This window comes from Chiloscyllium plagiosum, chromosome 26 (genome assembly GCF_004010195.1).
Source record: "Chiloscyllium plagiosum isolate BGI_BamShark_2017 chromosome 26, ASM401019v2, whole genome shotgun sequence".
NCBI classification, from domain to species: domain Eukaryota; kingdom Metazoa; phylum Chordata; class Chondrichthyes; order Orectolobiformes; family Hemiscylliidae; genus Chiloscyllium; species Chiloscyllium plagiosum.
Window position 1 is genome coordinate 9,645,363 of NC_057735.1, and position 25,849 is coordinate 9,671,211.

General features: G+C 44.7%; 1 protein-coding gene across 2 annotated transcripts in view; it reads right to left on the bottom strand.

The window, feature by feature from the left end:
* Window positions 1–20,286: 20,286 nt before the first annotated feature.
* LOC122563075 (leucine-rich repeat neuronal protein 1-like) overlaps window positions 20,287–25,849 on the bottom strand; it is a 216,073-nt gene continuing 210,510 nt past the window's right edge. For both annotated transcript variants that reach the window (XM_043716458.1, XM_043716459.1), the window contains one exon: window positions 20,287–23,811. In XM_043716458.1, the coding sequence (XP_043572393.1) occupies window positions 21,378–23,516 (2,139 nt within the window). In that variant the 5' untranslated portion in view covers window positions 23,517–23,811 and the 3' untranslated portion in view covers window positions 20,287–21,377. The remainder of the gene's footprint in view (window positions 23,812–25,849) is intronic.

Here is a 25,849-nt window from a genome sequence, read left to right on the forward strand (position 1 = left end):
TAAAAACATGTCTGTGATGTAGATTCTTTGATTTTAAAAATCTCAAACATGTCAATGATGAGTGGATCACATTAAGTAACACCTCCCTTTGACTTTCTGCAATAGGCAGCTATGGTCAGCCAGACTATGATTGCAAAAGTCAGAACTTAGTATCCAACATGAGATGTGATTCTGATATTCAACAATATTTGCTGAATAATCCAGATTGTGGCAAGAATTACACCAGAAACCAATACAGGGGAACCTTAAGGACACAGGCAGGGAGTATTTCATTTGGTTGATCGAATGCCGGATAATCGATGCAGGATAACATAGTTGGCCACGTGTCGGGACCTTGCAATCTTGTTCTGATCATCTGAAATTTGGTTAATCTGGATAATGGAGGTTCCTCTGTAGTAGGATATCAGTCAGGGTCATGGTGCATTTAATTTGCATGCGCTAGAAACAACAGGACCCTGCTCTGTGTAGACAAAATGAGTTTGCGCATATATTGCACAATCTCCATTGAGAATGGGTTATGGAGACTTAAATTCCTGTTGCCTTCTGCATGACACCATTGTGACCTGTCAGACCATTATCTGTTTTGAGCATAATCAGCTATCTGAGATTGACAACTAATTATGAAATTAACTCCTTTCTTTTTTGTATTGTAATGATGCACTGGCACCTGATGCTGGAGTTCCACTTCTCCCAGGGTTGTCACAAAAGTTAAAGACTTTACTGAGTTACTTAGCTTCCCCAATTTACCTGATCTCAAGTTAACAGAATACACCGAACTTAATGAGAAGCTGTTACTTCTTTGCTTAATGAGAAGCTGCTACTTAGTATAAATAAATCATTTCCAACCACAGGCAAACAGAACTATGAATCATCATCTCTTAATTCTGCTTTCTTTGGCTGTCTTCCCTTCCCAAATCCCTGCATACAGCTCCAGAGAGACATCTGGATGTAAAGGGTAGAGGAACACTTACTGGGGAATCACAGTTCAATAGTACCAGACAACGGATGTCCCTTTTGCTTCTTCCCATTCCTCTTGAACACTGATTTCCTTATTTCCATTTTTTTTAGTTCCTTTGTCAGTGATACTGACTGTTTGACACATTAATTGCTCAGTCTTTCAGTGTCTGGGATGAGGAAAAGGTGGGAGAGAATAAGTAGATTCATTCAGAGAATCCCTATAGTAAGGGAACAGGCTATTCAGCCCAACAAGTTCATACCAACTCTCCAAAGAGCATCCCACCCCGACTCACTCCCCTACCATATCACTGTAACCCTGCATTCCCCATGACTAATCTACCTAACCTACACATCGCTGGACACTACGGGCAATTTAGCATGGACAATCCACCTAACCTGCTCATCTTTGGACTGTGGGAGGAAATTGGAGCACCCAAAGGAAACCCAAGCAGACACAGAGAGAATGTGCAAATTCCACACAGAGAGTTGCCCGAGGCTAGAGAGAGAGAGAGAGAGTCCACCTCTTTTTCAGTCCAGTGGATTCTGCATCTATATCGTTCACTCACAAGCTGTCCACCTGCCCAGAAGCCAATCCGAGAGTTGTTATCTTGCTCTTGCTGCTGATCCCTATTTTCAACACTGGTCCCGATTACACAAACCAATCAGCAATCTGTCTCTGGATGCAGTTTACTCTGCACACACTCTCATGGTGCTGGAACATCTTAGACATTGTTCCTCACTGCTTTAACACAACAACAGTGTAAACACAAATCACAATGAGTTCCAGAAACACTTTCATAAAAAGTACAACAACTCCTTTCATAGTCGTTATTTTAAAATAGGCCTTTTTCCATTTGGTCCTCAAACCAAAATAAAGAAGGATAAAGGGGTGCGGTCTTTACAATTAATTTGTGCTGCAGGAAATAGCACTCGGTGAACACTGTAACATTCCCAGTTATTGATAGTTCCATTGGTGCACCATTTGACGGTTCCAAAGTAATATTGGTTACATTCGGTTCTGCCGAGAAATAGGCACAGGCCTTGTTGCAATTCTTGCAAATATTATTCAGGACAGTTGGTGTGTCACTGAAAAGATGTTCAATGGTGACATGCACAGAGTCTGGAAGTCACTGTGTATGTGAGAAAGAGAGGGAGAAGCAGACTCCATGTTATGCAGGGCTGCTGTTAGCTGTGCTGCAGAACTACATGGGTTGTGTGTATTGTGGCTCAGGAAAGTGCGAGAGTAATTGAGTATCTCTGTGTAGTAAGGGGTCAGGGAGGTCTTACGAGCTATAAATAGCTCATAAGACCTCATAAGGGGCAGCACAGTGGCACAGTGGTTAGTACTGCTGCTTCACAGTGCCAGGGACCTAGGTTCAATTCCAGCCTGCGTGGCGTTTGCACATTCTCCCTGTGTCTGCGTGGATTTCCTCTGGGTGCTCCGGTTTCCTCCAACAGTCCTCAGATGTGCAGGTCAGGTGAATTGGCCATGCTAAATTACCCATAGTGTTGGTGCATTAGTCAGAGGGAAATGAGTCTGGGTGGGTTACTCTTTGGAAGGTTGGTGTGGACTTGTTGGGCTGAAGGGCCTGTTTCCACACTGTAGGGAATCTAATCTAATCTAGCACAAATTAATGATTCAGTGCAGCAGAGGTAGAAAACCTACTAACTGATTTTGCTTTGTGCAACTGAGCCAGAGTAGAGCTCAAGAAACAAATATAGGAGAAATAATTGGTTGGAGAAACTCTATTTTTGAGCAATTGGAGTGTGCCTATGGGTAAGTGGTAGAGTGTAGGTTCCAGGAATTCATGGTATCATTTTCTGAAGGAAGGCAGAGCACCAGCACATGAGCAGTTATAGAGTCTTAGAGTCATATGGTATGGAAACAGGCCCTTCAGCCCAATTTGATCATGCCAACCAGGTACTCTAAACTGCAATAGTCCCACTTGCCTGTGTTTGGTCCATATCCCTCTAAAACGTTCCTATCCGTGTGCATGTTAAAATGTCTTTTTAATGTTGTGATTATACTTGCCTCTGTCATGTCCTCTGGCAGCTCATTCCATTTTTGCATCATCCTGTCTGTGAAAACTTTGCCTCTCAGGTCCCTTTTAAACCTTAAAACTATTCCCTCCAGTTTTGGACTCCCTTTTCTGGGAGTCTTGCTATTCACTTTATCTAGGCCCCTCATGATTTTATAAACCTCTGTAAGGTCAACCTTCAGCCTCTGATGCTCCAGGGATAAAAGTCCCAGCCTATCCAGCCTCTCCTTATAACTTAAACCTTCCAGTCTGCCTAACGTCCTTGCAAATCCTTTTCACATCCTTTTCTGTTTAAAAGCATCTTTCCTTTAGCAGGAATTGTACGCAGTACTCCAGTCGATGATGGTGAAGGTTTTGAGTGAGTTTCAAGACCAGGTCATTGAAACTGAAGAATTCTAATCTTTTGTGAAGGTTTAATGGGATTTGGTAACCCACAGTCTCACTAGCATGTCGTAAGTTTAATGGGTAATAGGAAAGGCAAGTGGAATGTTGGCCTTTGTTTCAAAGGGAATGGGCTAAAAAGGTATGAATGTTTTCCTGAAACATTACAAGTTGCGAGTGAGACCGCAACTGGAATACTGTGAACAGCTTTGGGCCCCTATCTAAGGAAAGATATATTGGCTTTGGAGGCTCTCCAGAGAAGGTTCATTAGGCTGATCCCAGGTATAGAAGGACTGTCTTATGAGGAGAGGTTGAGAAGATTGGACTCTGCACTTGTTGGAATGTTGGAGAATGAGGAGATGCTGATGTTGGACTGGGGCATACAAGGTTAAAGTACAAAATAAAACAAAGCTGTTTCTCCTCACAGGAGAGTCTCAGACCAGAGGACATAACTTTAGAGTAAGGGGTCGCCCATTTAAGACAACGGTGTGGAGGAATTTCTTCTCTCAAACGATAGTACATCTGTGGAATTCTTTACCACACGTGGCTGTTGAGACTGGGTCTTTAGGGATGTTTCAAGGTTGGGATAGATTTTCATCAGAAGGGAATCAAAAATTAAGGAGAAAAGGCAGAAAAGTTTAGTTGAGGGTTATCAGATCAGCCATGATCTTAGAAAATAGTGGAGTGGACTCAGTGGTTGGAAAGCCTACTTCTGCTGCTATCTCTTATGGACTAAGATTCAGCACGGGGCGGCATGGTGGCTCAGTGGTTAGCTCTGCTGCCTCACAGCACCAGGGTCCCAGGTTTGATTTCAGCCACGGCGACTGTCTGTGTGGAGTTTGCACATTCTCCCTGTGTCTGTGTGGGTTTCCTCCAGGTGCTCTGGTTTCCTCCCACAGTCCAAAGATGTGCAAGTCAGGTGAATTGGCCATGCTAAATTGCCCATAGTGTTCGGTGCATTAGTCAGAGGGAAATGGGATTGGGTGGGTTACTCTTCGGAGGGTCGGTGTGGACTTGTTGGGCCGAAGGTCCTGTTTCCACACTGTAGGGAATCTAATCTCATCTGATAGTTATAAAGAAGGTGTTTGTTCAGAAATCTGTAGGATCTGTTTGATCACATTTTGATTTTAATATGTTTTGTGAGTTGTCCAATCATCATCTGTCTGTTACACACAAGAGCCTCATGTTAACTTTGGGATGTTTGAACATAAGTTATTTCTATCATTGCACTATCTAAACCTTTTGTTTGACAATCATTTTTGAATGCTTGTTTGAGTAAATTATAATTGTAATACGCTAATTATTTGTTGACAAAATAAACCTGGCTGAATTGTTTCTAATACAAAAGCAGACACAATCTAAAAGCTATCGAATTGGCCATATCACCCCCCTGTTGTTACCAGTGGAGAAACGGGAGTGGAACTAAATTAGTGCCAACATTCATTGTAATGAAAACCATCAAAGGATTTGGTAGCAGTATCTTTCAGGTATCACATTGTAAATTGTAATCTCTATGTAATTTTTTTTCATCACTTCACCTTTGATTCTTTAGCCAGTCCATTTAAATCTGTTGCCTTCTCACAGAATTCCCTACAATGTGGAATATGGTCATTTGGCCCAACTAGTCCACACTGACCCTCCACAGGATATGACCCATCCCCCTACCCTATTACTCTGCATTTCCCCTGACTTATGCACCTAACCTACACATCCCTGAACAGTATGGGGCAATTTAGCATGGCCAATCCACCTAACTTGATGAAGGGCATTTGCCCGAAATGTTGACTCTCCTGCTCCTCGGATTCTGCCTGACCCACTATGCTTTTCCAGCACCACACTCTTGACACTCTGATCTCCAGTCCTCACTTTCACCTAGTTGAATCCACCTAACCATCACATCTTTGGACTGTGGGAGGAAACCAGAGCATCCAGAGGAAACCCACGCAGACGCAGGGAGAATGTACAAACGCCACACGGACAGTCACCCAAGGCTGGAATCGAACCCGGGTCGCTGGTGATGTGAGGCTGCAGTGCTAACCACTGAGTCACTAAGTCCTTTCACAATGGGAATAGGTTCCATCCATTTCATTTTTCTAAACCCTTTCATGATTTTGCATACCTCGATAAAATCTCTGCTCAAAATTTTCCATGATCAACCTTAGCTTCTCTAGTCTATGTGGTGACTGAAATCCCTTCTCCCAAAAATATTCTTGTGCATCTTTTCTGCCTGCTCTCTGACACCTTCACAATTTTTCCAAATGTTTTGTGCCCCAAATTAGGTGCAATCATGTTGAAGCTGGTCGAATGTTCCTATGCAAGTTTACATTGAAAAATTCCTTGGGATTTGCACATTGTTGTCTGGGCCAGCGTTTATTGTCCATCGCTGGTCGCCCTTTGAGAGGGTGAGCTGCCTCCTTGAATTGTTGCAGTCCATTTGCTGTAGATTGACCAACAATGCCCTTAGGGACAAAATTTCAGGATTTTGACGCAGTGACAATGAAGGAGTGATGATACATTTCCATGTCAGGATGGTGAGTGTCTAGGAGGGAAACCTGTAGGAGATGGTGTTCCTATGTATCTGTTGCCCTTGTTCTTCTGGATGGTATTGGTCATGGGCATGGAAGGGACTGTTGAAGGAGCCATGGTGAATCTTTGCAGTGCACCCTGTAGCTGGTACTGCTGCTACTATGCATTAGTGGTGAAGGAAATAAATGTTTGTGGGTTGTGTTGCCAATCACACAAGCAATTTTGTCGTACATGGTGTCAAGTTTCTTGAGTGCTATTGGAGCTGCACTCATCCAGCAAAGTTTGGAATATTCCATCACACTTGTGCCATGCAGATGGCAGAGACTTCAGGAGTCAGACGGTGAGTTATTTTCTGCAGGATGTCTAGCTAGCCAATGGTATAGTGGCTCAGTGGTTAGCACTGCTGCCTTATAGCTCCAGGGACTTAGGTTTGATTTCAGCCTTGGGTGACTGTCTGTGTGGAGTTTGCACTTTGTCTGTGTGGGTTTCCTCCAAGTGCTCTGGTTTCCTCCCACAATCCAAAGATGTGCAGTTAGGTGAATTAGCCATGCTAAATTGCCCATAGTGTTCAGGGATGTGTAGGTTAGGTACATTAGTCAGGGATAAATGTAAAGTAATAGGGTAGGGGAAAGGGGTCAAGATTAGAGTGGTGCTGGAAAAGCACAGCAGATCAGGCAGCATCCAAGGAACAAGAAAATCGACATTTTGGGCAAAAGCCCTTCATCAAGAAATCGGGCTTTTGCCCGAGATGTCAATTTTCCTGCTCCTCAGATGCTGCCTGACGTGCTGTGTGTTTCCAGCACCACTCTAATCTTGACTCTGATCTGCAGCATCTGCAGTACCCACCTCTGCCATGTAGGGGAATGGGTCTGGGTGGGATACTCTTTGGAGGGTTGGTGTGGACTTGTTGGGCTGAAGGGCCTGTTTCCACACTGGAGGGACTCGATGATGGTGACCTGCTGTTTTAGCCATCGTATTTATTTGGCTGGTCCAGTTCAGTTGGTAGTCAGTGGTAGGAGAAAGTGAGGTCTGCAGATGCTGGAGATCAAAGTTGAAACTTTATTGCTGGAACAGCACAGCAGGTCAGGCAGCATCCAGGGAACAGGAGATTCGACGTTTCGGGCACAGGCCCTTCTTCAGGAATGAGCAGAACAGAAACAGAATCCCCAAGTGGAAAATGAAGTGTTGTTCTTTGAACTTGCGTTAAGGAACACTGCAACAGATCTGGGACAGAAATGTTGGTGTAGGAACACAGTGGTGTGTTGAAGTGGAGGCAGTGGGAAACTCTGGGTCATGTTTTACAGACAGAGTGTAGGTGTTCAGCAAAGCGGTCATCAAATCTGTGTTTCATCTCCCCCGATATACAGGAGACCACATTCTGAGCAGTGAATGAAATAAATGAGTTGAGAGAAGTGCAGGTAAGCTGCTGCTTCACCTGGAAGGTGTGCCTGAGGCCTTGGATACTGAGGTTGGAGGAAGTAAATCGGCAAGTAAGTCACCTTGTGCAAGACCAACCCCTTCCCACAAACGTCACTTCAATATATTACCACCTTTCCTGAGCTGTTAACAGTTCTGATGAAGAATCGCCAGACTCGAAATATTATCTTGCTTTCAAAGAACACAGAACATTACAGCACAGTCCAGGCTCTCTGACCCTCAATGTTGTGCTGACCTGTGAAACCAGCCTGAAGCTGAACTAACCTGCATTGTTGCATTATCATCCATATGTTTATCCAATGGCCATTTAAAAAGACATTAAAGTCGGTGAGTCTACTACAGTTGCAGGCAGGGAGTTTCACGCCATTACTACTCTCTGAGTAAAGAAACTACCCCTCTGACATCTGTCCTATATCTATCACCGCTCAATTTAAAGCTATGTCCTCTCATGCTAGCCATCACTATCCGAGGAAAACGTCTCTCTCTGCTAACACTATCTAATCCTCTGATCATCTTTCACATCTCTATTAAGTCACCTCTCAACCTCTTCCTTCTAACGAAAACAGCCTCAGGTCACTCAGTCTTTCCTCAGAAGACCTTCCTTCCATACCAGACAATATCCTCATAAATCTCCTCTGCATCTTTTCCAAAACTTACACATCCTTCCTATAATGTGGTAACCAGAACTGTACGCAATACTCCAAGTGCGGCCACACCATAGTTTCCTACAGCTGCAACATAACCCCATGGTTCATATGCCTTCTTAACAATCCTATTAACCTGGGTGGCAACTTTCAGGGATCTATGTACATGGACACGGAGATCTTTCTGCTCATCCACACTGCAAGAACCTTACCATTACCCCAGTACTCTGTATTACTGTTACTTCTTCCAAAATGAATCACCTCACACTTTTCTGCATTAAACTCCATTTGCCACCTTTCAGCCCAACTCTGCAGCTTATCTATGTCCCTCTGTAAGCAGCAATATCCTTCAGCACTGTCCACAGCTCGACCGACCTTAGAGTCATTTGTAAATTTACTAACCCATCCTTCTACGCCATCATCCAGGTCATGTATAAAAATGACAAACAGCAGTGGCCCCTAAACAGATCCTTATGGTATACCACTAATAACTGAACACCAGGATGAACATTTGCCACCACCACTCTCTGTCTTCTTTCAGCTAACCAATTTCTGATTCATACCACTAAATCACCCTCAATCCCATACCTCCATATTTACTGCAACAGCTTACCATGGGGAACCTTATCAAACGCTTTACTGAAATCCATGTACACCACATCAACCACTATACCCTCATTCATCTTCTCAACCATCTCAATAAGCTTTGCGAGGCACGACCTGCCCTTCACAAAACTGTGTTGACTATCCCTAATCAAATTGTTCCTTTCTAGTTAATAATAAATCCTATATCTTATAATTCTTTCCAGCACTTTACCCACAACTGAAGTAAGGCTCACTGCTCTATAATTACCAAAGTTGTCTCTACTCCCCTTCTTGAACAAGGGGACAACATTTGCTATCTTCCAGTCTTCTGGCACAATTTCTGTCGACAATGACGACATAAAGATCAAAGCCAAATGTTCTGCAATCTCCTTCCTGGCTTCCCAGAGAATCTGAGGATAAATCACATCCGGCCCAGGGGACTTATCTATTTTCACACTTTCCAGAATTGCTAACACCTCCTCCTTACGAACCTCAGTCCCATCTCATCTAATAGCCTGTACCTCAGTGTTCTCCTCAACAACATTGTCTCTTTCCAGTGTAAATACTAATGAAAAATATTCATTTAGCACCTCTCCTATCTCCTCGGACTCCAAGCACAAATTCCCACTCCTGTCCTTTCTTCTCACAGATGCTACCATATCAGCAGAGTCTCTGCAGAAATTTCTGTTTTGTTTCCAATCTCCAGCATTCGCTGTTGTGTTTTAATTCCCAAATGAGCCTGACTTTACAAGCAAATGTGACTGACTGAGTTCCAGCTGACAAAGAGGGAAGGAGCAGAAAAGCTGGGTGACTGGTTGGCCAATAAAATCTGAGTGCTTTGCTGAAGCATGCAAATATTTTTCAAAGCACAACATCTGTCAGACAAATAAGTCATTTGTTTAATCTCCGCAAAGAACTATTCAATGCTGATGGCTTGTGAAGGCTTATGATGCTGGGAGCTTAGCTTCAGTAATGTGTGTAAGATCCTTTCATTGTTCTAAATACCTACAGTGTGGCTGTTAGAAGATGCAGCTTGTGGGCTGTTACATCCACATTTCTGTCAAGTCCTAATGATATGTTAAAAGCCAAAAGAACTGCGGCTGCTGTAAATCAGAAACAAAAACAGAAATTGTTGGAGAGACTCTGCTGGTATGGTAGCATCTGTGGGTTCTGAGGCTCAGTCGACCCAAAACGTTTCTCTTCACAGATGCTGCCAGCTCTAATGCTATGTTCTAGGTTCAGTTACAGAAAGCAAGCAAGCAGGCTCTTGCTCAAAGTTTTCTCCGCCTCTCGTTCCTTTACCTCATAAAGGATAAAGCTGGATGGGATGCTGAGACATTTTCTTATTTGGTGAGGGATCCACTGGGAATGATAACTAAGCAGAGATACTTGCCATGTGTTCAGTGTGTCGGTCTCTGCTGTCTGCTTTGGGGGCGGGGTTAGGCGTGGTGACGGAACGCGGCGGGGGGGCGGAGACACTTGCGGCGATGTGGTCCAAATGTAGGTTGCTGACGTCACTGGGGGCGGAAGTAGCTGCGGCGACCACGGAGACAGAGTTCTTCCCCACAGCCGCGGAGGTCGCCAGTCTGTTGGTGATTGTCTTCATGACGATGGCAGAGCAGGTTGTCTGTGCGGCGATCCCGGAGGCGGTTGTTTGGGCCGTGATCATGAAGGTTGCGAGGTCGGTGGGGGCGGAAGTGACGTCATCGTCTGCGGCGTCTGCGGCTATTGCCGCGGGCGCTGTAGCGGCCACGTGTGTAATGGCGCCGGACTGGTTTCGGAGGCCGATGGAAGTTTCTGGAACGGTTGAGGAATCCGGAGTTTGGGGGTAAGTGCATGAAAGTTTTTGGTACTTACTGCCTTTAATTTCCGATATGGCTAGAAAGAACTGTTTGTTCAGTCTATGGATTCTTCTGTAAATGAAGAACAGTAGAGATCCTTTACAGGTCTGTGAGAGAGTTGTCCTGAGCTGGGGTAGGTCGAGTTGCAGGGAATGTAGGTACCGGCACATGGCTGCAAGCGGGGAGTGGAGGATCCGGAGGGAGGTCCGTTGCTGGAGGCTGCGGATTTGTTGCAGGTACTGGTAGTCCTGGTTGGGTCCAAATTGTGTTGGTCGGAAGGTGATCTGGAGTCCATGGGGGATCAGTCAGTTCCGTAGGCAGGTGCTGAGAAAGGAGATATGGCTGTGGTAACGAGTCTGCTTCAGAATGTGGCTGAAGAGCTTCTGTGCAGAGGAGATGACCTGGGGTGTGCAGTGAGAGAGGGACTCACTGAAATCTTTGTAGAGAGAGGCAGAGAGCTTCTTCAAGGAAGGCATCCTTGTAAGATCCTGGTAGCCCCAGGATATTGATGATGATAGATTCGGTGATAGTAATACTGAGTGTTCAAGAGCAACGGTTAGGTTCTCTCTTGTTGGAGCTGGTCTTGCTTGGCAGTTGTGTGGTGTGAACGTTATGTGCTGCTTGTCAGCTCAACCTGGTAATTTTCCACATCTTGCTGCAAGATTAGCTTGCGTTTGTGCATTCACTGGGAATGGACCCAAATATTTACTATTCTGTCAATTCATGTGCCAGGTAAACTGCTTGAAAAGTGTAAGGTGATTATTATTCACGAAGCAACACAATTGCCTTTTCTTTTTTCCATGTGAAATGCTGTTTGGATAAAAACCAACTAATTTTAAAAAAGTAGTCAGCTTGTGATCAGCAGTTGCTAAAAATGACCAAAAATTGAGTCAATACAATGATACAAAGCAATTGCCCAAAAGACAGATGCGACACTGTACCTTGGACTGAAGGTTACATTGGCAAGATTCACCAGTGAGCTCTGCAGCTTGGTCTGCGTAACCTTTTATTTAACATGTTTGCACACTAAAGATTTATGCTCATTTTATCTGCTCATTTTTGCATAAGACCTGCAAATATTCAATTTGCTTTGCTTTTGAAGAAATTGTCATTCATTTTAGTGCTAAAAAGATTCAAAATTCATATTTTATTAAATGAATGCATGCTACGTCCAATCTTCAGTGTATATTTTACACATCTTAGGTGCATTTTGCTTTCTGTGTGTGCTATGGATTAATTGGAAATCTCCCCCTGTTGCTCTGCATTCCCTGATCTTTATAGCTCATTGCCATATTGTGCAGATTACTCGTGGAGCCATTGTTCGGTGTATATTTCGGGGTGAATTTTCTCAGGCTTATATTCAGGCTCTACCATCATGCAATCTTACTGAACCACGTAAGATCCAGGGGGTGTTTGAAAGTGTGACTGTTTCCATTTATGAGAGAGACTGGAAACTGGGGATGTTGGAAATCGGCATGTAATTATGATCAGGTGAGCATGTACCTTTAAGGGAGCTGAATGATGATATCTGTGTGACATTATGCCATGGGATACTAAAGTATAAAGGTATTATTGTCCAATGGACTATCCGATTGGTTTACAATCAGCAGATTACTTGAAAAAAGCCCTGGCCCTCTTTTTCCAAGTTAATTTTGGCAGAGATCCCTCTTGTGAGTGTGAAACATACAAACAAATGAGAATATGGATTAGGAATAGAAGTAGCCATTCAGCCCATCAAACCAACTCCACCATCTGTGATGGCATTGCAATGCATTTAATTGCTTTGTGAATAAATCTTCCAATATATGTTCTCAATAAGAACCCTACCTCACCGATCATGTCACAAGAGTTAACACAATATCAGAAGCATCAGGGGGCACGCTTTTACAATAAAGGGTTTCCCAGAAAAGACCCTATGTCAGCGGGTTGTTAGTCTTTCAAACTTTCTTCCCCAAAGAGTGGTGGAGATGGAATAGTTGAATATTTTAAGGTCAATGTAGATAATGTCTTGACTAATAATTGGGTCAATCGTTATGAGGCGTAAATGGGATTGTGGCCGCAATCAGATTTAATATGATGTTATTTAATGGTGGAATGGACTTGAGGGGCTGAATGGCCTACTTCTGTTCCCAATTCATATGCTCTTACATTTCATGCTTGTAAGAGGGGTGTCTGCCAAAATGATCCAGGAACAGAGGCAGCCATTCACTCCTTTTGATTCCAACCCCCCCCCCCCCACCCCCAATTCAATTAGATCATGGCTGATCTACACCCCAACTCCATTTGGCAACCTTTGCACCTTGACTATTGTTATCTTAGGCGAAAGTGGGCACTGCAGATGCTGGAGATTAGAGTCAAGAGTATGGTACCGGAAGGGCTGATGAAGGGCTTTTGCCCAAAACGTTGATTCTCCAGCTCCTCCGATGCTGTCTGACCTGCTGTGCTTTTCCAGCATCACACTCTTGACTCTTACTATCTCAACCCAGTAAGAAACCTATTGGTTTTCATTCCGAAAGCATCCATTATCAACTGGCACCTCCAGCCTTTTCAGGCAGAGTCCCAGTTTCGTGTTACCCTTTGTGAGGAGATCGCTAATAAAAGACTCAGCATTAATTTATTCCCTTCCCCCACTCCCCACATCTCCTCACTATTTCTGTAGTCTTTTGCCAAAAGGAATGCACTGTTGTTTCAACAGAAGGGTTCCGACCTGAAATGTCGACTCCTCTGCTCCTCTGATGCTGCTTGAGCTGCTGTGCTTTCTCCAGCTCAACTTTTTAACCACTCTCAACAGTATGATTGTTTGATCAGGTTAACCCTTCAGACTGTGGAGGGAGAACAGGAGAGAAGCACAATAGAATTCAACTCTTTGCACACACCCCCCTCCCCCCTCCACCCCCTTACACCAGCCGTCCTTTCTCTAGCTATGATTTTCATCTGTACAAACACAGTGCCAGGGTTTAGAAAAATCGAAGAACTGAAAAGATATATTTCTCCTCTTTGGAACTGAACCACCTGTTCTTTTATACCCCCTTAAATGGAGAGACCGTCAACCGCTTAAAATGGCCCTCACCTCGGCTTTCCACCGGATGGTTTTGTGAGACATTTTCCTTAAGGTTAGTGTCATAAACCTCACGAGGGTCACACAACCCTGTCAAAACACTCAATTCTCACTTCTCGAATGACTGAGCAGCTGTTTAACTGGTACAGATAATGCCAAAGACTATTGAGGCGGCTATGGAAAACTGAAGCAATTATATCTTGGGTGCAGATTTTCAAAGCGTGGGTCACCGAGGGAGTCAATCCCTGCTGTTTGAATGGCTGGTTTAACGGGCTAGAAACATCAGATACATCAAAGTCACCCTACAGAAACTCTGACGGAGCAGGAATTGTTTGCATTTTAAAATACTGATTACCCTGTTATTTACTTCTGTTCCTTTGAACAAGCCCAGCTTCGCCTTACTAATACAAATAATTGTTTTGTTTTCATTTAGCGACTTGCCTATGACACATGATGTAAGATATTTAGACAGGATAGGGAAGAAACAATGGCAGGAACAAATTACTGTGGATGCTGGAATCTGTGCTGGAAACAACAAATGCTGGAGGTCAAAGCGGATCAGGCAGCATCCATGGAGAGAGAGAGCAAACTAACGTTTTGAGTCTAGATGACTCTTCCAATCAGAGCTGAAGTGTCGAGGGAACAGCATTTATGCTATAGTTGGGGGAGGGGGTGTTTCTGGTAGTGGGGGTGATGGGTGTAGGGTGCTGGTGGAGAAAAGATGTCAGTAGTTTACATTAAGGGATCGGAATGTGAGATTGGCAGAACAATTGTGTGTCACTCGCCAGACTGGAAAGGACAGTAAGCGGGATGGGGGACGGGAGGACATGATAACAAGCTGAAAGAAAGAAATGACTCACAATTTAAAGAAAGAAAGACAATTGGGTAGATGTATTTATTAGTGGAATTTCTCCTTTGAATCCTCCCACTTTCTCCAGATGAAAGGGGTAGCCATGGGCACTTGCATGGGCCCCAGCTATCCCTGTCTCTGTGTTGGCTACATAGAATAGTTCACCTTCCATAGTTACACCGGAACCACTTCCCACCTTTTCTTCCACTACATTGATGACTGCATCGACGACACCTCGTGCTTCCGCGAGGAGGATGAACAGTTCACCAACTTCACCAACACATTCCATCCTGACCTTAACTTCACCTGGACCATCTCTGACACCTCTCACTTAACTTCACCTGGACCATCTCTGACACCTCTCACCTCTTCCTGGACCTCACCATCTCCATCAACGGTGACCGACTCAACACTGACATTTTCTACAAACCCACCGACTCTCACAGCTACCTGGGTTACACCTCGTCCCACCCTGCCTCCTGCAAAAATGCCATCCCGTATTCCCAATTTCACCGCCTCCGCCGCATCGGCTCCCAGGAGGATCAGTGCCACCGCAGAACACACTAGATGGCCTCATACTTTAAAGACCGCAATTTCCCCTCCCACGTGGTTGATGATGCCCTCCAACTCATCTCATCCATGTCCCACATCTCTGCCCTCGAACCCCACCCCTCCAACCGCAACAAGGACAGAACCCCCCCCCCAGTCCTCACTTTCCATCCCATCAATCTCCGCATATATTGCATCATGTTCCGCCACCTATAAGCGGACCCCATCACCAGAGATATATTTCCCTCCCACCCCTATCTACTTTCAGTAAACACCGTTCTCTCTGCAATTACCTGGTCTAGTCCACACCTCCTAACAACCCACCTTCCCCTGCTACTGCAGGAATTGCAAAACTTGCGCCCACACCTCCCCCCCTCACCTCCGTCCAAGGCCCCAGAGGAGTCTTCCACATTCACCTGCACTTCCACATGTCATTTACTGTATCCGTTGCTCCCGATCTGGTCTCCTCTACATTGGGGAGACTGGACGCGTACTCACAGAGCAATTCAGAGAACATCTCCAGGACACCCGCACCAATCAGTCCCACCACCGTGTGGCTGAACATTTCAAATCCCCCTCCCACTCTACTGAGGACATGTAAGTCCTCGGCCTCCTCCATCGCCACTCCCTTGCCACCCGACGTCTGGAGGAAGAACGCCTCATCTTCCGTCTCGGTACCCTTCAACCCCAGGGCATCAATGTGGACTTCACCAGTTTCCTCATTTCTCCTCCCCTGACCTTACCCCAGTTCCAGCCTTCCAGCTCAGCACCATCCTCATGACCTGTCCTACCTGCCAATCTCCCTTCCCACCTATCCGCTCTACCGTCCTCTCTGACCTATCACCTTTATCCCCACTGCCATCCACCTAATTGCACTCAGCTACTTTCCCCCCAGCCCCACCCCCACTTATTTATCTCTCCATCCCCCGAGGCTCCCAGCCTTATTCCTGATGAAGCGCTTTTGCCCGAAATGTTGATGTTTCTGCTCCTCGGATGCTGCCTGACCTGCTGTGCTTCACCAGCACCACTCTGATCTTGACTCTGGTGTATTTATTAGACAATGTAATGGCTATAGTGAGAAAAGAACTCAGCCAACTTTCCTGTAGGAATGGTATTTATATGGAATAAGGCAGAAAAAAATCTATTAAATTAACTGGGGCATTTTAATGTAGCATCACCTAAGGCATTGGAACAGGAATGGACCATTTAGTGCCTCAAGATTGTTTAGCCAACCAATACAATTACGACTGATCTTCCCTCCTCTCCTGGACAGCCCTCAGAAGAACTTAATTGGAGGGCAGAAAGGGGCAGAAGGTGACTGAGATAAGGGGAACTTTCTTCACTCTGTCAGTTGGGAATGTTGAAGTTCTCGACAACAAAAGGTCGTGGGTCCTCCATCACATTCAAGGTTGGGTGAGACAGATTCCTCATCTTCAGCGAATGTAGAGATGTCATTGAGTCATACACCCATTTCCACCAGAATTTTGCTGGGAACAGAAGGTTTCAGTTATAAGGAGTGATTTGGAGATGCCGGTGTTGGACTGGGATGGACAAAGTTAAAAATCACATAACACCAGGTTATAGTCCAACAGGTTTATTTGGAAGCACTAGCTTTCAGAGCATTGCTCCTTCATCAGGTGGTTGTGGTTGGATAGCTGGGACATTTTTCACTGGTTTATAAAATCACGAGGGATATAGGGTAAGGTGAATGGCAGGTGTTTTTTTTTCCCCTAGGGTGGGGGATTTCAAAAGTAGGGGTCATATTTTTAAGGTGAGAGGAGAAAGATTTAAAAAAGATATGAGGTACAATCTTTTTTACACAAAGAGTGGTTCCTGTGTGAAATGAACTGCCAGAGGAAGTGGTAGATGTAGTTACAATGTTTAAAAGACATTTGGGTAAGTAACTGAATGGAAAAGATTTGGAAGGATATGGGCCAGGAGCAGGCCGGAGGGCCTAGTTTAGTTTGTGGTCACAGTCAGCATGGACTGGTTGGACCGAAGAGTCTGTTTCTGTGCTGTATGACTGACTCAATGACATCTCTACATTTGCTGAAGATGAGGAATCTGTCTCACCCAACCTTGAATGTACTCTGTGATGGAGGACCCACAACCTTTTGTTGTCGAGAACTTCAACATTCCCAACTGACAGAGTAAAGAAAGTTCCCCTCATCTCAGTCACCTTCTGCTCCTTTCTGCCTTCCACTGAAGTTCTTCTGAGGGCTGTCCAGGAGAGGAGGGAAGTTGTTTTCCCTGTGGATAGCAAGAAGAAGCCATTCCGACTGCCTGAGGCAGCCTGGACAGAGGTGTCTGTGGAGATCAGAGCCTGTGAGTGGCTCAACAGAAGCCAGCTCCCATGCTGTAAGGGGATGGATGCTGCTGCTCCCCTCTGTCAGCCTACATACCACTGTCCACACCATATTTAAGGCCCCTGTGAGTACAGGTTCATGGGATTGCTACTACAGACTGCCGACAGGAGCTCATCACTTCATTGAAGCTACCGATGTAACCAGACTGGTATCACCATGCTACTGCCTCTCACATGCCTAGGATTCACACTTCAAAATTCAGAGGAAGCTCCAGCATTCAACAACTCACATACCATCAGGGTCACTGACTTTTTATCACATCTGGGTAAGGTAACATCTGGCAGCTTTTTACCAAGCACTTGCATGGCAGGACTAGCTGGGTAGTTCTTTTGGGGGTAGATATGGACACGATGGGTTGAACGGCCTCCTTCTGTACTGTAAAATTCGATGATTCTACGACATGGACCTAGCCACAAAACATGGCCTTTTAAGCTGGACCTCCTTGTGAGTTGAGCCACATTTGCCAGCCCAGTCAGGTTTGCTGTGCCTCACTTGGGCAGATTATTCGCCTGGTCAGGTATTACCCCCAGCACTGTCTGTGTTTGCACAAAGAAATGCCTTGGTTATGAAAGAGTCTGTACTTAGCAGACCGTGGAGGAAGAAGTCTACCCTGCCAAGTAGACAACTTGTATTCAAACGGGTTAGCGAACAGACATGTTTCCTATTAATGGCTAATAAAATTGTGCTTATGACGGAGCTGACTCTGCTGTTAAATGAGTATTCATGGTATGCTAATAAATGCACAACATGTTCCCAACTGGAAGCCAACTCACCTGAAAACTTCTGGGAATGTCAGAGCGAAACTTGAAACAGCTGTCAGGAAACTGAATGGTTGCCTCTTACCCATTCACTTCCACCTCCCAGCTCCAAGGGATGGCCTGAAACGTTCCACCCAACGTCTATTGTCTCAAAGTCTGTGGCTGTTGTATCAATGTAACCGACCACTAGTTGCAAACATGCAATCTACCATATGACGTTGACTGCAAGAGAATCTTCAGCGTGGACAAGCAGGGGTTTGGAAGAACATAGCAAGCCAGGCACCATCAGGAGGTGGAGAAGTCAACGTTTCGGGTGTAGCCTTTCTATCAGAGAATCCTTAATAGCAATTAGTATTCCTCCACCACACTATCCAAGCAGGTCCTGTAGTGTGGTGGTGGCAGAGAACATCATCATTGTCAAGGGGTCACACAATATTCTTTCAAAGAGTCATTGGACCTGAAACATTATCTGTGTTTTCTCTCTACAGATGCTGCCAGACCAGCTCCGTTTCTCCAGGAATATTTGCTTTTGTTGCAGCTCACAGTGTCGTGTACTGGCATGACCATAGACAGGTATGTGCACATGCGTGTGTGATGTGTGTGTATAGATGTTTCCATGTATGGGTGTGTTTCACCACCTTTTAAAATTTGCTCCTCTGTAATATCATCCAGTTCTAATCAATTGTCTATCCTGGAAAGGATAAGGTCTCACATGTTCTCTGTAAATGATTGCTATACTGCTGAGTGTTCCCAGTGTTTGCTGCATTTTGTTTTGTTTTTAATCTTATGCCCAATGTCCGAGATATTCTAAACTATCTATTCGTATTCCCAGGTTTTAGGATCAAAGCCCATTGTGGCTCAGTGGTTAGCACTGCTGCCTCATAATGCCAGGGACTTGGGTTCAATCCTAGCCTTAGGTGACTGTGTGTGTGGAGTTTGTATGTTCTCCCTGTGTCTGTGTGGGTTTCCCCCCACAGTCCAACGATATACAGATTAGGTGGATTGGCCATGCTAAATTGCCTGCAGTGTGCAGATTATGTGGATTAGCCATGGAAAATGCAGGGATTGGGTGGGATGCTGTTTGGAGGGTCGATGGGCCAAATAGTCTACTTCCACACTGTAGCAAGTCTAGGTTCACCATGCCCCTCATTATTTTTTGACTTGGAATAAGTTCCTTTTCAGTTATTTTTCTCCCGAAACTACAAATGGTTCGGTTAGGTGAGCCACCCAATTTCAATACCAGTATCATTCTGATGTGATTGTCTAAACTCTCTTCCATATCTCAGCCCTTTGGTATGAAAGGGATGGCCCTAAAAATCTACAAACTGTCTCAAACTTCCCTTGGAACTTAGTTGAAGTTAGAACTTTGTGCTCTCTGCTCATGGCTCAATTAGTAAAAGTATTATTCCTGGTCCAATTCTGTAAACTCCTTTTATGTCCTGGAATTCTCCAAGAGCTCTGCACTCCTCCAATTCCGGCCTCTTGACCATCTCTAAGGTCCCATTGATCCACCATTGGCAGCCATGCATTAAGCTGTGCACTGAACTTCCCTCATTAACCCTTTTGCCTTTTTAGTTCTTCTTTTAAAATGCTGTTCGAAATCTCTTCAGCCAAGTGTTTCTGCCTTTATCATGTGTATTCAGAACATTCAGAAACAAATTAACCTTTGAAGCCGATGACAACTCAGCTGTTTATTCACACCAGTCATGTTTCACTCGATTGAATGATTTAGAGTCTTGGAGATATACATTACGGAAACAGACCCTTTGATCCTATTTATCCATGCCAACCAGATATCCTGAATTAATCTAGCCCCATTTGCCAGCACTTGGCCCATATCCCTCTAACTTCCCAAGTTGGGCAGCAATTGCTGATTGTGTTAGGATACAGTGATTTGTTTTTGCAAATTTTGTTCATGATTGCAGGATCAAATTTTAAGACTTCTGTCCTGAAGCTCTGCTTATCCGATGGAAATGTAGGCTGCTGCTGTGACAGATTAACCTATCTCAATTTTCTTTGTACTTCTGGGTGAGAAAGGGAAAGCCCTGCCGGTGTGATTGCTCCTGTTTACTGGCCAGTACATCTGCCTACATACTCCAGTTTCTCTTGTGGAAATTGTTGTGCACGATAGTGAATTTTCACTTGGCTGTGATACCCCTAAGGTGGAACAACTGTGCTTATTTGGAAAGCACACTATTGAGATGAGACAGTAAATTGTACCTGCTGTCAAGGATTCTGTATGAACTTTTGGAAAATGAGATGATAAAGTTGGCAAAAAAAAACAAATGGGCAATATTAACATTACTCGTTGGTGTTTAATTTGCAGGACTGCCGTTAGAGCAAAATCAGGAGACATGTAAAAGCTGCATTGCACTCGTTCCCATCAATTAACATTGCCCCCAAAGTTCCCCACATAAAAGAACCAAAACCTTTCAGTATATCCTCCCTCAGACTTGATTGTTCCAGTCGATGAGTAGCTTCACAATGACCAGATACTCTCAGGAGATCATCTTCACCTGGAATGGTGCTGAACAACATAACAGATGGACGAGTTTGAAAAGAAAGAGTTGGGACAAGTTTCACTTGCAACTTTCCTTTACATTGTTGTTTATTCAGAAAATACTGCAAACAAAAAGAATTGCCCCGTGGGTCCTTTGTGTTTCCGCCCGTTGTTCATTTTTGCCCAGTAATGGTACGCGGTACCGGAAATCTACAGAAAATTAGTTTGGTCAATGGTGCAGTGATAGAAAAGACTAGCATTGCCTGAAAACTGCAAAATCCCTTTGCGGTCCTGAAAGGGGCCACATCATCCGAGCAATGGAAAGGGCAGAGAGAGGGAGGGGCTCAAACACAGAGTGTGGCATCACTATCTGAACCTAGAAAAATATGCGCATACTTTCCTGTATAAAATTGTTGTAAACCGAATCAGGGTTTCCATTCAGATCTTCAAGTGGCCTGGCTGGAAAAAAAAGACAGTAGATTCTCTATCAACATGGTCACAAACGTTTTACATAAGAGATTGGATACATTTCTGAACAGCAAGATCCCATTTTTTTTTTTGTTTTAATCTTTCCCAGATTCCTATATATGTCTCTTATAAACAGAGTTCATAACCAGTACAGAACAAACACATGGACATCAGTTGGACAGAGAAGGGAGTTTTCTACCAGGAGGGAGTTTACTGCTACAAGAACTGTTACCCTCTTACTGTTACCATCTAAAAAAACTCGACAGGATCCAGAATCCCTTTTTTTATTTCTTCACTTCAGCAGACAGAGGTGCGATAAGTCGCTTTCTTGATTTAGTTCGCCTGTTCATCTGGACAGTGATAGGAGGCCTGTCTATTATTGTCTTGGTCTGTGGAGCTTTTTCACAATGAGATTGCTTCAATTACACTCACAACAACTGGCAGGAGAGGGCCCCAGTGGGGTGGACTGAACTTCCACCGCTATAGTTTTGCCCAAGTTGTTAGTGGCTTCCCAGTGCTTGAGGAAAGGAGGGTAAATCCCATTCATTGAGGCCGGCAAGTTTTTTTGTACACACGTTGCCAGAGATCGCTGCTTCACCTGGACTCTCTTCCCTGTAGACATGAGCCCACAAAGGGACAAGACACTTGTAGCCACAAACAAGACACAAACAGCCAAGGTGATTAGGGACTGTACTCTTATCTCGCTGGTGCCAGTGGCTAAGTTGGCTTCTTTGGTCCTGATCCTGATGCAGGATATCTTATTGTGGAGCTGGACGTATGATACATGCACACACAATGCATATTCAGTGAATGGCTCCAGATGAGTAAGGTTATATTTGTGAACACCTGCTGGAACTCGAGCTGTGAAGACAGAATTCAAGCTGCTATTGCTCGTTGTACTTGACCACGTGACGTTTGATGCTATTATATTCGAGGTGATAATCCATGACAGCAAGATGTGGTGTGCCTCCACTTCTTGTGCATACAGCTGGATGCTCTCATTATCATCTGGATAGAATCCGCTCACCCTGACGGTCACACTTTTCGTGTCTGCACCAACCAGATTGTGGGCCACACACGTGTACAGCCCAGCCTCATTGATAGTGATGTTGAGCATCTCCAGAGTGCCTTCGGGCTGCACTCTGTATTTGTCTGATGTGCTGTCGGCCTGAAGTCTATCACCAGACGGCGTAACCCAGTAGATCTCAGGATCTGGCTCAGCAAAAGCCCGACAGTGAAGGGAAAGTGAGTCAGAGACTGCGGTGTCAAGGTGCGAGGGGAAAGTTTCGGTAGAAATGAGAGGAAGACATCGGTCGGTCATCTCTCTGAATGGAACATCTCTCAGGTTTTGACTTTTAAACTCTGGAGGGTCCATGCAAAAGGTTGACTGCGGCTCGATGAAGCGAATGTGGTTTTCGTTGGTGTTCACCCAGCGAATGACACAGTCACATCTGATGGGGTTGCTGTGAATGCTAATCTCTTGGAGTTTGGAAAGGGACTCAATGGTCTTTCTGTATAAGGCACTCAGAGCATTATTGTTCAGCATGAGGGTTTCCATTTGAGGAACGAGGCGAAACGCACTCGGGTGAATGTAGGAAAGTTTCGGGTTGTTGGTCACCTCCAGTTTGGTCAACTCTGGGAGGTTGTCCAGAGCAAACCTGTCGATGGAGATTAACTCCTCCATATTGTTAATGCCCAACTCCTTGAGATGTAGCATATCTGTGAAATCCCCCTGCTGGATCCTTTGGATTGGATTCTTATTCAAATCCAAAAATTTAAGATCTGGAACTTTCCGGAGGGCCATCTTTGGAACCTTAGGCAATTTATTATCGTAAAAAGAAATGCTTTCTAAATTCTCCAGACCCTCGAAGGCATGGTCTGAGATTTCCTTCAGGCTCATTCCACTCAATACGAGACTTCTCAGATTGATGAGAGACTTAAAGTTCATGTTCTGGATCGTTTCGACTGCATTCTCTCCAATCGTGAGGATTTCCAGACTGGGAATCGGCTCGAACCATTCACTCCCAATGGTCCTCAGCTTGTTAGAGTTTAGGTGGAGCCGAAGGAGACTTTCAAGACCAGAGAAGGCTGTGGGGGATATGGTGATGAGTTGGTTGTGGTTCAAGTACAGCTCTTGAAGGTTAGTGAGGCCAGAGAAACAGCCTGCTGACAGTTCAGTCAACTGGTTCTCTTCCAAGTGGAGGACCAGGAGATTCAACATGTTCTTCAAAGTGAAGTCTTCAATCCTGGAGAAACTGTTCTGGGAAAGATCCAGCTCTGTCAGGTTCACCAGGTGCTCCAGCTCTCCTGGTGTGATCTTTGCGATCCTGTTACTCTGCAGTAAGAGCGTCTGTGTTTCTTCGGGCAGGTTTGCGGGAACTTGAGTCATTAAAAAATCATTGCAGTCCACTGTTGGAGCTTCCCTGTACATAGACCTTGGCGTGAACCAAGGCTTAACTTCACAAACACACACATCTGGACATTTGACATGCCAAGGGATGGCTTCAGTTATTGTAACAGCTGCCAAACTGATAAACATGTATTCCTTCAGCAACATGTTTCTCCCAATGATGAAGCTGCTATCCAATGTTCGAGAGTCCTTCAAGGTGCTGTTCGTGCAAAATGATACAGGATACCCAAATCTGAAATGTCAAGAGGGCATTTTAGTGTGTGCAGAAAACAACAGAGGTTATTCCAGCTTTAGGATGTCATTCACACTACATGGTCAAATGGCATCTCACTCCATTAGCTGAGGATTTCTGGCACTGACTGTCGATTCTGCTTCATTCAGGATTTGAAGAAAACAAGTTGCCTGTGCTTAAGTGATCGGTAATTGCCTCCAACGCCTGATCCTGTAACAGAATAATGGACGCTGTTAGGAAAAGGTTCACTGCTTGCTAAAATATGATAAATTCAAGAATTAATAAATAAACAGAGGGGATATTAGTAATCGACACTCTGTATGGGCTACTGATGCAATTCCTGAAGAAATGCTAATTAACAATCTTTGTTTATGCTTGCTTGGAAGATTGAGGGCATAGGTTTAGGGTGAAAGGGGAAAAATTTAAAAGGTAGCTGAGGGGCCTTTTTTTTACGCAGAATGTGGTGCATGTATGGAATTAGCTGCCAGAGGAAGTGGTGGAGGCTGGTACAATTACAACATTTAAAAGGCATCTGGATGGGTATATGAATAGGAAGAGTTTAGAGGAATATGGGCCAAGTGCTGGCAAATGGGACTAGATTAATTTCAGATATCTGGTCGGCATGGACGAGTTGGAACGAAGGGTCTGTTTCCCTGCTGTACATCTCTAAGACTCTATGTAACTTCCCCCTTGGAAAGGAGTGTGAACAGCCGAGTCATTTTAAAGAGAGCCTCCAAGATAAAGCATCACCCCATCCATCAGTTTAAGCATTGACTCTCTCCATCACCAACACTTAGTAGCGTCAGTGTGTATTACCTACAAGACACACTACAGAAATTCACAAAGGGTCCTCCGTCTGGCTTCCACTTAGTCACTTCCACTTAGAATGAACAAGGGCAGCAGATACATGGGAACACCACCCCCTGCAAATTCCCCTGCAAGCCACTCGCTATCCAACTGGAAATATATTGCCATTCTTTCACTGTCATTCTTTCACCTCCATAATGACATTGTGGCTGTACTGGCATCATAAGAATTACAACAAATCAAGAAGGCGGCCTATTGCCACCTTATCGAGAGCGATGAAGGCTGGGAGATATATGCTGGCCTGTACAACAACACTCACATCCCATGAATGAATAAGAAAGAAAGGCGCTACCAGTGCATCATGCATTTGTTTATGAATGTTGCCAACAGGAAAGTAGTCCTGGGAAATGTCATTCTCATAACTTCACTGTCAAGGGTCGAGGAAAATCTCATTAATGATAGGACCATGGGTGGCCATTCATCCTCCTGCATTCGCTTGTGTAATGACTAACCTGTAACTTATCTTCATCCTGTGACCTTTGTTTAGTAACTGTTCACACCCTTCACAATCAAAGACCTTTCCATTTTACATTTCCACCTGACCATGAGCCTGAACAGTATGTTGGGGCAGGGAGTTTAAAATTCCCACTGCACTGTGAGGCAATATCCAGGAAAATGAGTTTTCCATCCCATCCACGTCACCAAACACTGAAAAATCTACCAGGTTTTAATATTCCAGACGCATTTAGTCTTCTTCAGGAATTCAAGAGAGCATCGAATGATTGCTTGGACAGAAATGGTCAGAGTCACAGAGCCATACAGCAAGGAAACAGACACTTCGGTCCAACCAGTCCATGCTGAACATAATCCCAAACTAAAATAGTCCCACCTGCCTGCTCCTGACCCATATCCTTCCAAACCTTTCCTATTCATTTGTCCATCCAAATGTCTTTTAGACATTGTAATTAGAGTCTAGAGTCATAGAGATGTACAGCATGGAAACAGACCCTTTGGTCCAACCCGTCCATGCCGACCAGATATCACAACACAATCTACTCCCACCTGCCAGCACCCGGCCCATATCCCTCCAAACCCTTCCTGTTCATATACCCATCCAGATGCCTTTTAAATGTTTCAGTTATACCAGCCTCCAACACTTCCTCTGGCAGCTCATTCCATGCACGTACCACGCTCTGCGTGAAAAAGTTGCCCCTTAGGTCTCTTTTATATCTTTCCCCTCTCACCCTAAACCTATGCCCTCTAGTTCTGGACTCCCCCACCCCAGGGAAAAGACTAATAATCCTATCCATGCCCCTCATAATTTTGTAAACCTCTATAAGGTCACACCTCAGCCTCCAATGCTCCAGGGAAAACAGTCCCAGCCTGTTCAGCCTCTCCCTGTAGCACAGATCCTCCAACCCTGGCAACATCCTTGTAAATC